General features: G+C 43.0%; 1 protein-coding gene across 2 annotated transcripts; it reads left to right on the top strand.

The window, feature by feature from the left end:
* The first annotated feature begins 3,680 nt into the window (after positions 1 to 3,680).
* fam174b (family with sequence similarity 174 member B) lies at positions 3,681 to 9,123 on the top strand. 2 transcript variants are annotated; one of them, XM_012855010.3, is made up of 3 exons: positions 3,690 to 4,318; positions 5,832 to 5,963; positions 6,831 to 9,123. In XM_012855010.3, the coding sequence occupies exons 1-3, from the start codon at positions 3,966 to 3,968 to the stop codon at positions 6,832 to 6,834; spliced, it is 489 nt and encodes a 162-aa protein (XP_012710464.2). In that variant the 5' UTR covers positions 3,690 to 3,965; the 3' UTR covers positions 6,835 to 9,123. The 2 variants fall into 2 exon arrangements, with proteins under 2 accessions (XP_021167681.2, XP_012710464.2); XM_021312006.2 differs by lacking the exon at positions 6,831 to 9,123 and having other exon boundaries at positions 3,681 to 4,318; positions 5,832 to 5,997.
* The last annotated feature ends 3,603 nt before the right edge of the window (positions 9,124 to 12,726 follow it).

The raw sequence follows: 12,726 nt of genomic DNA, 5'->3' as shown, positions 1-12,726 counted from the left end.
GGACTTCAACGCTCACGTGGGCAATGACAGTGGGACCTGGAGGGGCGTGGTTGGGAGGAATGGCCCACCTGATCTGAACTCGAGTGGTGTTTTGTTGTTGGACTTCTGTGCTCGTCATGGATTGTCCATCACAAACACCATGTTCAAGCATAAGGGTGTCCATATGTGCTCTTGGCACCAGGACACCCTAGGTCGCAGTTCAATGATCGACTTTGTTGTCGTTTCATCTGACCTGCGGCCGCATGTCTTGGACACTCGGGTGAAGAGAGGGGCGGAGCTCTCCACCGACCACTACCTGGTGGTGAGTTGGCTCCGATGGCGGGGGAGGAAGCCGGTCCGACCGGGCAGGCCCAAACGCACTGTGAGGGTTTGCTGGGAACGTCTGGCGGAGTCCCCTGTGAGGCGGAGCTTTAACTCCCACCTCCGGGAGAACTTTAAACACGTCCCGAGGGAGGCGGGGGACATTGAGTCTGAATGGACCATGTTCCACGCCTCTATTGCTGAGGCGGCTAGTCGGAGCTGTGGCCGCAAGGTTGTCGGTGCATGTCGTGGCGGCAACCCTCGAACCCGCTGGTGGACACCAGCGGTGAGGGAAGCCGTCAAGCTGAAGAAGGAGTCCTACCGGGCTTTTTTGGCCTGTGGGACTCCGGAAGCAGCTGATGTGTACCGGCAGTCGAAGCGGCAGGCGGCTCGGCTGGTCGCCGAGGCAAAAACTCGGGCGTGGGAAGAGTTCGGAGAGGCCATGGAGAAAGACTTCCGTACGGCTTCGAAGCGATTCTGGTCCACCATCCGGCGTCTCGGGAGGGGGAAGCAGTGCAGCACCAACACTGTTTACAGTGGGGGTGGTGTGCTGCTGACCTCGACTCGGGACGTCGTGCGTCGGTGGGCGGAATACTTCGAAGACCTCCTTAATCCCACCAACACGTCTTCCATTGAGGAAGCAGAGCCTGGGGACTCTGGGTCGGGTTCTCCCATCTCTGGTGCTGAGGTTGCCGAGGTTGTTAAAAAGCTCCTCGGTGGCAAGGCTCCGGGGGTGGATGAGATTCGCCCTGAGTACCTTAGGGCTCTGGATGTTGTGGGGCTGTGTTGGTTAACGCGGCTCTGCAACATTGCGTGGACATCGGGGGCAGTTCCCCTGGATTGGCAGACTGGGGTGGTGGTCCCCCTATTTAAAAAGGGGGACCGGAGGGTGTGTTCCAACTACAGAGGAATCACACTCTTAAGCCTCCCTGGTAAGGTCTATTCAGGGGTTCTGGAAAGGAGGGTCCGTCGGATAGTCGAATCTCGGATTCAGGAAGAGCAGTGTGGTTTTCGTCCTGGCCGTGGAACACTGGACCAGCTCTATACCCTCAGCAGGATTCTGGAGGGGGCATGGGAGTTTGCCCAACCAGTCTACATGTGTTTTGTGGATCTGGAGAAGGCATTCGACCGTGTCCCCCGGGGGATCCTGTGGGGGGTACTCCGGGAGTATGGAGTACCGGACCCTTTAATAAGGGCTGTCAGGTCTCTGTACGACCGGTGTCAGAGTCTGGTCCGCATTGCCGGCAGTAAGTCGGACTCGTTTCCGGTGAGAGTTGGACTCCGCCAAGGCTGCCCTTTGTCACCGATTCTGTTCATAACTTTTATGGACAGAATTTCTAGGCGCAGCCAAGGTGTTGAGGGGATCCGCTTTGGTGGCCTTAGGATTGCGTCTCTGCTATTCGCGGATGACGTGGTCCTATTGGCTTCATCAGGGCGTGATCTACAGCTCTCACTGGAGCGGTTCGCAGCCGAGTGCGAAGCGGCCGGGATGAAAATCAGTGCCTCCAAATCCGAGACCATGGTCTTGAACCGGAAAAGGGTAGAGTGCCTTCTCCGCGTTGGGGAGAATGTCCTGCCCCTAGTGGAGGAGTTCAAGTATCTTGGGGTCTTGTTCACGAATGAGGGGAAGATGGAGCGGGAGATCGACAGGCGGATTGGTGCAGCGTCTGCTGTGAAGCGGGCGCTGTACCGATCCGTTGTGGTGAAGAGAGAGCTGAGCCAAAAGGCGAAGCTCTCGATTTACCGGTCGATCTACGTTCCTACCCTCATCTATGGTCACGAGCTTTGGGTCGTGACCGAAAGAACGAGATCCCGGATACAAGCGGCTGAAATGAGTTTTCTCCGTAGTGTGTCTGGGCTCTCCCTTAGAGATAGGGTGAGGAGCTCAGTCATCCGGGGAGGACTCAGAGTAGAGCCGCTGCTCCTCCACGTCGAGAGGAGCCAGTTGAGGTGGCTCGGGCATCTGGTCAGGATGCCTCCTGGACGCCTCCCTGGAGAGGTGTTCCGGGCACGTCCCACCGGGAGGAGGCCCAGGGGAAGACCCAGGACACGCTGGAGGCACTATGTCTCCCGGCTGGCCTAGGAACGCCTTGGGATTCCTCCTGAGGAGCTGGCCCAAGTGGCTGGGGAGAGGGACGTCTGGGCCTCCCTACTGAAGCTGCTGCCCCCGCGACCCGACCCCAGATAAGCGGAAGACAACGGACGGACGGACGGACGGTTACACAAGTAAATGTAACTGAGTAAATATTTTTTTTGTGTGTCTTGTCTGGCAATAGAGCATTAAAAATTGTTTTCTTAATGCCAAAAAGAGCCCAACAGATTTTACTTTCACAAGTGGAGCCTTACTACTTTCACCGTAGTGATCTGCTTGATTTATATATGCAAAAAGCTTTATTAGATTTTAGTCTGGAACTATTTCATGTTCAATGGACACAGAAACGGGAAGGTAGAAGAGGAAAAAAAAGGAGAAAAACAGACAAAATGCTAAAAGGGACAAAAAGGTGAAAGAGAAAGAGGAGAGTTATGCTGTTATATGTTAGTGTGGTGGAGGACATCAGGGTGTATTTTTCTTCCTGTTGAGTTCTCCTACTGTTCTCCAATTTGCATTGTTTGTTGTTGTTTTAACTTTTAACTCTTTGTTCTCTGTAATTTTTCCCTTCATAGTAGGTACACCTGTTCTGGTGTTCTGTTAGCTGTGACATCATCCAGGGAAGACAGATCATCCGCTATTACCATATATATAACATAGAAAAGATTCCTGGGTAAATGTGTGCTTCTGTGTCTCTGCTCTTTCTTCTCTAACCCCCAGTCGGTTGAGGCAGATGGCCGTTCACACTGAGACTGGTTCTGCTGGAGGTTTTCCTCCCTGTTTAAGGGGAGTTTTCCTCTCCACCATCGCTTAATGCATGCTCAGTATGAGGGATTGCTGCAAAGCCATCAACAATGCACACAAATGTTCACTGTGGGTCTACGCTCTTTTAGGAGGAGGGAATGATACTTGTCAAGACTCGATGCAATCTACTGGGTTTCCTTAAATATGAAACTTTTTGACCAATTTGTCTGTAATTGTTTTTTTTTTTTTTGGTCGAAATAAAATGGAATGGGAATGTTTGCACTGATTCCTCATTATTGTTTCCCCACAGCCCCTCCTTTGCTCCCGTTCTGAGGTGTGTGTGTGTGTGTGTGTGTGAGAGAGAGAGAGAGAGAGAGCAATTTATTTTTGTGCTGTCTCTGTCAGTTCCACTTTATATAGACCACCACTGAACGAATTAAACGGGGAAAAGTAAGGCATTGAAAAAAACAAAACAAAAAAAAAAAAACGTAATATGTCCCCTTTAAATCTGCCAAAACTCTGCTCCGTGTGACAGCAGCTCAGCTGGAGTTAGGATGTACGTGACCGACCTGAAGGCAGCACCAGCCCTCATAACACTCCTCCTCAGCACCGGGAGCAGAGGGCCAACCCGCAGAGCTCTTCCGGAGGCGGATTATCCCCTCATCTCTACACGCAGTTCGAGAAGGGATTTGCAATAAGTCACCTACAGGAAGACACCTTCTGGCAGCTCCTGCCAGTCACGCCTCAAAGAGAAGCCCGGAGGTGCGCACAAATGGACATCCGCGTCTTACCTTGCGCGTCTTGGATGTAAATGGACACATCTGATGAGTGAATGCTGTGGCAGATGGTGCTTGCGGGGAAACTATTCACATCTGTACTAAGTGTTTATTATTTCGGCAGCATGTCGGTGACGCACAGTCTGGCTTTAAGTTTAATTGCGGCGGCTCTCTGGCGGATCGGTGGCGAGCCGCTGACCCCTTCATCCGCGACGCAGTTAAATTCAACATCCACGTCCCTCGTCGTCCTCGGCCACGAAGGACCGACGAGTGAAAACGACACGCACAGTGCCGTGGGATCCCGGATCTCACCTCTGATGACTTACCTGCCAACTCTGAAGAACGTCGTTATTTTCATCTGCGTGACGACCGCTCTCCTCATCACATGCCTGGTCGTCAAAGTGATCAGGTAGGCTGCTCCCAGACTCTACCCAGGCTCAAACGCTGATATTGTGGCTGATTGACAGGTGCTCCGGGGGGGGAAAAAATCTAGAAGAAGAAGAAGGAATGATTTTACAGTTGAATTTGTTATTTATTTGTGGTATTAAAACAAAAAAAAGCATAAACTGCTCTAAAAATATTAAAAGAAAAGAAGATACATTGTTCAAAGTTATAATAATATACACTATAATGTTTATCTATCTATCTATCTATCTATCTATCTATCTATCTATCTATCTATCTATCTATCTATCTATCTATCTATCTATCTATCTATATATATATATATATATATATATATATATATATATATATATATATATACTTCCACATAAAAATAAGACAAAAAAATCATAAATAATGGCTAAATTTTGTTTTAGTTTTTAGTTGCTTACTCCTGATAATATTGTAGCCATTTATGGTTATGTTTATTATTGAGTAACACAGACTGGTACTAATCTGGTTAGAACCTGCAGAGTAGGCTGCCTAACAGATGTGCCACAGTTGCTGGCTTCAAGCAGTCAATCAATCACCCTTTATTTGGACGTTTCATAAAGATGAGTGTAACACAAAGTGCTGTATACAGGTTAAAAACAGAAGGACATGAAAACACAATAAAAGTGATCAAGCTAAATAAAGCAAATAAACCATAAACTGAGGAATTATAGAGGTTGGGGAACTGAGGAAAAAACAGAATTAAATACTGAAACTTGTAAAGACTTCTAAAACCTTACATGTTTAATAGAAGTGCAAGAATATTTGTGATTTCATATATATATATATATATATATATATATATATATATATATATATATATTTATTTCAAGTTATATTTATTTATTAAGATTAAATCTTAGATGTTATTTATGTGCTTGTAAGAACATTTGCTCTTATAAATCATTGTTTAAAAACACAAACCTTAGGAGTTAATGAATGACTCTGCTTCTATTTCCACCCTTTGGATTGTGAGTGTCCTTCACTCGTGCAAGTTTTTCCAAACAGCCAATTTTGTCTTTGTAAACGACGAAAAGCTGCAGTAGCCTTCTTTCAGTGAGCTGGCCAACAGTGCCCAGCAACAGGTGGGGGAGGTGCAACGCAGTGTGTGCCGTGAAACCAAAGAAAAGGCATGCCACTCCTACACTTTTTCTGATTTCTCATTCAAAGAACTTGGAATTGTTGGGACAGGATTAAGAAAAATAAAAACTCTTTTAAAACTGTGCCTATTTAATACCTTGGCATACCTCGATATGCTAACATTTCTAGAATACTGTAAGTTAATATATTTGTTGTTCAATAGTTGCTACCACAATTTTCCAAAACTGTATTAGCTGTGCTTTTCAATAAAACAGGAACATAAGCAATAAGCTGGAATTGTTCCAAAAAAACTGAGAATATGGTTGGTAAATGACTGAGTATTTCTCTTTGCTGGTTATCTGGTGTATTGTATTAACAGGCACTCTTATGATCTCTTTCCCATATAGGTCTGGCAGAAAAATCAGGAAAACGCGAAAATATGACATAATCACTACACCGGCGGAGCGGGTGGAAATGGCCCCTCTGAACGAGGAGAACGATGACGAGGACGACTCGACCCTCTTCGATGTCAAATACAGGTCCGTTCCTTTCAGATGACGAGACACAGGCAGCGCGTTGGCCGTCTCGTCAGTTAAACACTAAACACAAGTCTCCTTTAGCCTTTAACGGCACTGTCCAACATTCAGCAAGGGCGTAGCAGCCATGTTCTCAACACATGCAAAGTCAAGTCAGTTATTTGTCAGATTAGGGGGAAAAAAAGAAGAGCTGGTGAATAAATGAGTGAAGGAAGTGTGAAAGTATAAAAGGACTGAAAAACTGACAAGTTGTAAAGGCAATGATCTTTTTTGCCTGACAGAAAGGTGAGAATGTCCCAAAAAAAAATAGCCTTGTGCTCCTCCTACAAAGTAAACTTAGACAAACCCAGTTTAAGCTAAAGCTGGTTTACTTTTTGGTGTTTTTGGCTCCTTGTGTAGCCATAAAGTGGGGTTTGCTTACATGTAAAGTAGCTCGTACTTCTGCTTTGACTGTGAAACCTGGCAGATAAGATTCCTGACACGCAAAAAACCAGCTCTACGTCCTCCTGTTTTCACTCTGTATCATTTCAAGTACACAAAGGGGGTTTGGAAAAGTACTAAAGCCCATGAGAACCATTAAAGTTAATGATTTTCTTTTGTTGTTTTTTTTTTGCAATCAAAGAAACATGCTTCTTTAAAAGATTAAGCATGGCTGTAATGTTGACTTTAGGTTTCACCCTTCCGCGCTCTCAATTGTTCTTCGACTGGCGAACACAAACGCACTTCCTAAAAGGAAGATGTGACGTCCTGTTTACCTGACATTCCTGACTTCCAAATCAGATGGGAGCCCGCTTCCTCTTCGTCGTGTTCGTGTGTTACGTACAATGCGAACCTCTTAGACTAACGGCGTTTTTTCTCCTCTCATTGCAGGTGAATCCCATCGGGGGGCTGCCGCTTCTGTTTTTTGTAACTCCGTCTTTTCCGCCTCAACTCAACCCTAGTGAGGTCGCCATCCAAGTGTCGTCACGCCAGCGACTTCTGCTGCCTGTGTTTTACCTCCTGCGTTGAAATTAACAGATGTCGCCGTCTGCCGTTAGGCAAGGATGTCTGTTGTACTTTCTAGATAACTTGCTCAGTGTTTCTAAAATAAGATGCTTGTCCGTCAAACTTTAAATGGTCCGGAGTTGTCTTTTTTTTTTTTTTTTTTTTTAAAAAGCACCATTCTTTATGTTGCCTTTAATTTTTTTGATGTACTTTCTACACCTGGACTGCAGTATGCTGGACTAAGTTAGAGGCAGAAGGAACCGACGTTTATCAGCAGGGCCTAACTGGAGGGAAAGTTCATTGATTGCCAGTGAAGGTTTTAAGACGATCAGCAGCACAAGATATTGTGCAAAATAGTTTATTTGTCTATAAACCTCACAAGAATCCTGTGAGCTCCAGTCTCATCGTTCATTTATGCCCTCCGACCACTTCCTTGTGCTGTTAAATGTACTGTCAAAGGCTCTCTGACGTTTGTGTCTGCAGCGTTTGTGTTGGTTTCGGATCCAGCTTCATTTTGCTGCTATCAAGCTGATGTCAGTCGGTGTTGTCAAGCTGGACCTAAGAGTACTCTCAGGATGTCTGTTGAAACGTGTTCGCTATGAATGTGAATGGTATAGTTCCAAATATTCTATAAATATAATTTACGACGGAGCCGCGTCAGCAGCGGGTTTCAGCAATTAAGCACCATGGCAACATGTTGCCGGTGTTACAGAGTCAAAAGAAGATGAAGGTCTCTTAGTTGAGGTCCTGAAGTATATTTTTTTGTGTGTAAGATTGTTAAAAAAAAAAAGAAAACAGAGAAAAAAAGGTGGGTTTCAGTCCAGTTTCAGTAAATACTTCCTTTTACATAGTGGACCAACAATCGTTTTCGGGCGGACGTTGTAAGATTTTAAAGTTATTTTAAAAACTTCAGTGTAAAATGACCGCTTAAGACCTTTGATAATGAAATATGTCCATTCCGTCCGCCCCTCGTCTTTTTCAACAAGCCTTTTGCTTTGACGTTGTCAAATCTTCCTGAAATCCAAGCAGTGTTCTCACATGTTTACTGCAGCCTTAGAAATTTAAGTAAACATGTTGAAATAAAAACTTGCGAATAAAAAAGGAAAAAAAAACAAAAACATCAAGGGTGGAGCATTCGACTCCACCCGTTTCAGTACACCCACAACATGGGTGTACTGAAAAGAATCCGACGCCTGATGCTTTATGTGATGTGACCAAATGGAATCTTGTTTTTTTTGGGGTTTTTTTTGGGAGGGAAAATTTTAGCCTTATTGAATTAAGGTTTACAGCAAACTATGAAAACTGCCTTTTGCAGGTTGTTCCGTAGGTATCAAACTGTATCTGCATTTCAATGGATTATATAGAAAAGTCTGGTTTGTATCTTTAAATACAAATTGTTTAACAAAATCACAGGTGCCACAGTTATTAGGCCATCAAACAAAAAGCGTTTTTGTAATGCCCCGTGAGGGATTTAAAGTTGATGAGAGTGGAATCCGGAAAGTTGTGCTTATCTGGGCTGTAAATATGACAATGCACGTGTCATATTTTCTTCAAAATGAGAAAGACAACATAACATACCTTTTAACTAAGACAAATGCGTATTGATTTTCATAGTTTGGCAAATTCCTGCAAGAAAAAAGGCTTCTGTCTTAGGAAGTTTGGGATCAGGCTACTGTAACAAAATCTGACTTTATTTTAAGGATGTTTTACACCTCTACCAGTGATGCTAGTAATTGAGGAGATTGCTGCAAAAAGCTGGTCAAAACTGATATTTCTCCCTGTTTCAAAAGCTGTTTAAATTAAAGTGAGATGGGGTAGTTGTCGTCCTGATTTAATGTGCTGTTTTTACAGCTCAAGCTTGTAGAATCACGGACCAGTTAGCTGCCCTTGCTTTTTTAATTTCCTGTTTTCCAAAATGTCTCTAGAAGCCGAAATACACCACTCTACAACAAACATCCCCAGCTTCAAACTCCTTGTATAGGTTTAACCCAAATGTGCAAAAACCTACGAGTCCCCTTTTCTCTTTGCTCAGTACTGAACAGGGCCAGCTCAGGTTAGGTTTCCACAGCTGATGTGAGCATTTGGAGGTGACCTTCTGTTTTTATCCAAGCTGTTACTTGATAGCGCACCACGCTGTCTACGTGAAGCCACTGACCTTCATCTTAGTTCAGAAAAAAAACCCTGCACCTTCTGTCAAGTAGAAAGAGCACCAGAGCTGGCCCATAAGCAAAGGACGCTGAGCGCATTAAACGGAGGGAAATGCTTTGTTATTAATTTAAACTGGAAATAGAAGTTAACACCACAACAATGAACAATTGGGTCCCTAAAACAGAACCCTTCTAGAGAATTGTTGACATATCCAGAGGACTTAATCTATTGTAATCTGTATAGGACCAAATAATGTATGCAGAACTGTGTTGAATGTCTTTTTTAGTGTACTTTTTCTTTCTTTGCAAACTGCGTATTATGTGTACAATGTGTATGACCACTTCTCATGTTGGTATTGTTCATTTTTGAAGCATATTTCTTTTGCTTTACGTCTAGAAATCTGCTGATCAGCTAAATTTCTCTCAGGCTTGCACCGTGGCTATTGTCACTCAGTCTTTTTTTTTTTTAATCCTGTTTGTGGGTGTATAAAATTGTGGAAAAATCCTCCTCATGCAGAGTTGCTAATTATAGACTTTAATTAGTTTGAGTCGTCTGCTACACAGAGTTGCTCTTGTTAAAACAAATCAGTTGTGGCTGTGAGGACGTAAAGAAGAAGAAAAAAAAAGCAGTTTAAACCGTTTTAAAGGTTTCTGGAAAACAAGTTTGACACAGATGTCGCATGTAAACCTGGTCTGTTTCCTCAGTTTCCATGTCTTTACAACGCTACTGGAATAAAACTGCATCTTTTTGAAGCGTTGACTCTTTAAAAGGGAGAGGCTTGAAATTATTTCCCCCAGTCTGGATCTTTTGTGTTACATTCACAACGTCACAGCGGAGCAGGTCCGAGCGTCCACGAGTCATACTAAATAGGTTACAAAGATTAAAATGCGCACAAGTCAAGACAACCATGCAAAAGTTAATATTGGCTGGGATTCAGACAGCAATACAAAATGACAGACACTGTACATGATGGAAAAAAGTAGGAAAACAGCACAACAGAATCCCCTCATTATTCCAGGAGGGGGCCAACATGTTAGAAAGGGATCCAAACTGTGGCAAACTCCAGATTCTGGGGTAATTAACCCTAATAGCATCGGTCACAGAATGTTTCTATATTTACCGAGTCTCAGACAGCCTCTCACAAATAAACCCTTCATTGCTGCAGTCTCCTGACGTCTCTGGTGCAACTTTGAAGTGGATTCTTAACTTAATTGGCGGGGTAATAAGGGGGCCAGCAGTGGCATTTTGTCAACCCCCCCCCCTCCCGCCCCTCCCAAAACAAAAAAAACACAACAACAACAGCTTTTTACAGACAAAAATCACATGGCTGCGGGCGCATGAGAGGCATCTTGTTGGGCTGCAGAGAAGGCCCTGGAATACTTCGGATGTTTCTGCTAATTCTTGTTAACATTTTTGTTTGCCCGCAAAAGACACAAATTGATCATCGGGAATACAAAAACAGCTCCTAGAAACCTTTTAAAGAAGCAGAACATCGGCAAAGTACAAAAGTATCAATCAAGCCACAAAATGTTTTGGCTTCAAAGTCCTTACAATAAATACTTAATGCCTTAAAACAACATGTCAGCCCTCGAGTTTAAACTTCTTTGTTTCGTTTGTGTATTTGTGTGTATATAGTTTATTAACTATCTTTCAGAAAAATCAAGACAATTACAGATCCAGTAGGAAGTCTACATCCAATCATCATGTATTATTATTTTTTTGTCTTTTTGCAAGGTGAAACATTCAAACATCATTTTGATATAGTTTAAAAAGAACAATTCCTAAACATGACATTGTGGATTAATTTTAATCAGTATAAGGGTACATTTAACCCAATAAATACTGAAGCCTCGATGTATAGTTTTTGCTCTGAATGGATATTTGACCACTTTTATTGGCAGGGTTGGTTGAATTGGTTGGTATTCCTGCACAGACGAGGCTTTTTTAAAGCCTTCATGTTCAACAGGTCTGACCTTTGGGCCATTTAGTAATCTTAATAAAACCAATTTTAATGTGTGTTTAGGATTCTCTTTAGGATTATGTCCAAGTTACAACCGTCTGACCCAAGCTGTCAACCTTCAAACAAAAATACAGAGAGTTGTGGCAACACAGATGTCAACGTACGGCAGGGGAGCCAGTTTGGGTTCTGGCCAAATACGAAGCGCATGCTCCCAAATGGACACTTCTGAGCTCAGATTTGAAACTGCGTTCAGGAGAAAAGTTTTTTACAAAGAAAGATTTGACCCACAACAACAAGGAGTAAAGGGGGAACCAAGATGAGGGTTTCAATAAAAAACCTTCATACCAACTGTCAGGCATGAAGGTGGTAGCATCATGCTGAGGGTCTGGTATTGGATGGAAAAAAAGGCACTATATTCAACCTTTTCATCTCCACTTCAAATCATCAACTAGATGGTTAAAACTTGGACATCAAAGAGGTGTTGCGAACATGGATCCCAAACACTCATCTAAACTAGTTTTGGAATAAATAAAAAGCAGGCTAACGTTGAGCTTATGGACAGGCCCCCACCTCAGCCCTAATAAAGACTGATGAACTATTCTAAAAATCTAAATTTGCTCAATTCTAAAATAAATTTGAATGAATTATAATAGTTTGGATAAAAAAAACATCGCAGAATCTTGGTTGATAACTAAAAAAGGAGTTTTGGTCATTCAGTACCTTGCTGGGATATTATATCGGTAGGATATTATCCAAATAATAGCGGGCGTGTATGTATATATTTGAGCTGTTAATGTATAACCATGAGAAAATCCACAATAAACTTTCATTTGTGCACCATTTTTTAAATCCTTGCAGTTGTATGATGTATAGTCCCTCCAACCTAAAAAAAGAAGAGCTGTTTAAATACGTCAAGAGATGACTAAAAAAAACTTATAATCTGACATTCCTGCCAGTGAAAAGTCTGTTTCCTTCTGAGCAGAACTGTACGTAAGACCTTTTCTGTCATGAATCCTGAAACCTTTCATTTAAATATGTCAATGGTCCTTTTTAAAAAAGGTTGGCATTTTGATTATAGGCACCAAACAGTGTCAGCTACCGTTAAATATACTAATATCAATGTCTATAAATAGTTGTTTAATATTAATCAAAAGTCCCTATATGCAAGTAAGAAGTCACATCCATTTTTCAAAGACAGAAAAACATTACCTAAAGATCACAAGGCTTTACCTTGTTTCAGCGTTATTGCACTGAATCGTCTTCAGCTACAAATGAATCTAAAGCACATTCTTGTGTCTCATTTCCTGTAAGAAAGTCCCTGGTACATTCATTAAAAAAAAAAAAACAGCGAGCAACCTTCTGACCTCCCGTTCCTCACATGTCCAGTGCAGGAACTTTTGAGGAAACCCTGCGAAGACTAAGTGTACCGTTGGCTGGGCAAACATTCGTGTGTGAACAGCTGGCACGCCGTTCCTTTATCCCCACGGGAGGCACAGGCAACGAGGCGAGCTTCCATTCAGTCGTTTGGTTCTCAAGGCAACCTCATCAAATGTTGGCCCCTGGGCATCACTGGAATTTAAGGTGCTCTATATATATATATATATATATATATGAAGCTAGAAAAGCACAATTTTCTTTTTCTTTTCAAGATAAAAAAAAAATGCAAAAGGATCA

This window comes from Fundulus heteroclitus, chromosome 2 (assembly GCF_011125445.2).
Source record: "Fundulus heteroclitus isolate FHET01 chromosome 2, MU-UCD_Fhet_4.1, whole genome shotgun sequence".
NCBI classification, from domain to species: Eukaryota; Metazoa; Chordata; class Actinopteri; order Cyprinodontiformes; family Fundulidae; genus Fundulus; species Fundulus heteroclitus.
This window is presented reverse-complemented; position numbering and strand designations above follow the sequence as displayed.

Coding starts and splice junctions, on each gene's coding strand:
- fam174b (XM_021312006.2), top strand. CDS start 3,966: ATGCTGTGGCAGATGGTGCTTGCGGGGAAACTATTCACATCTGTACTA. Junction 4,319..5,831: donor CTGGTCGTCAAAGTGATCAG/GTAGGCTGCTCC, acceptor TTTCCCATATAG/GTCTGGCAGAAAAATCAGGA.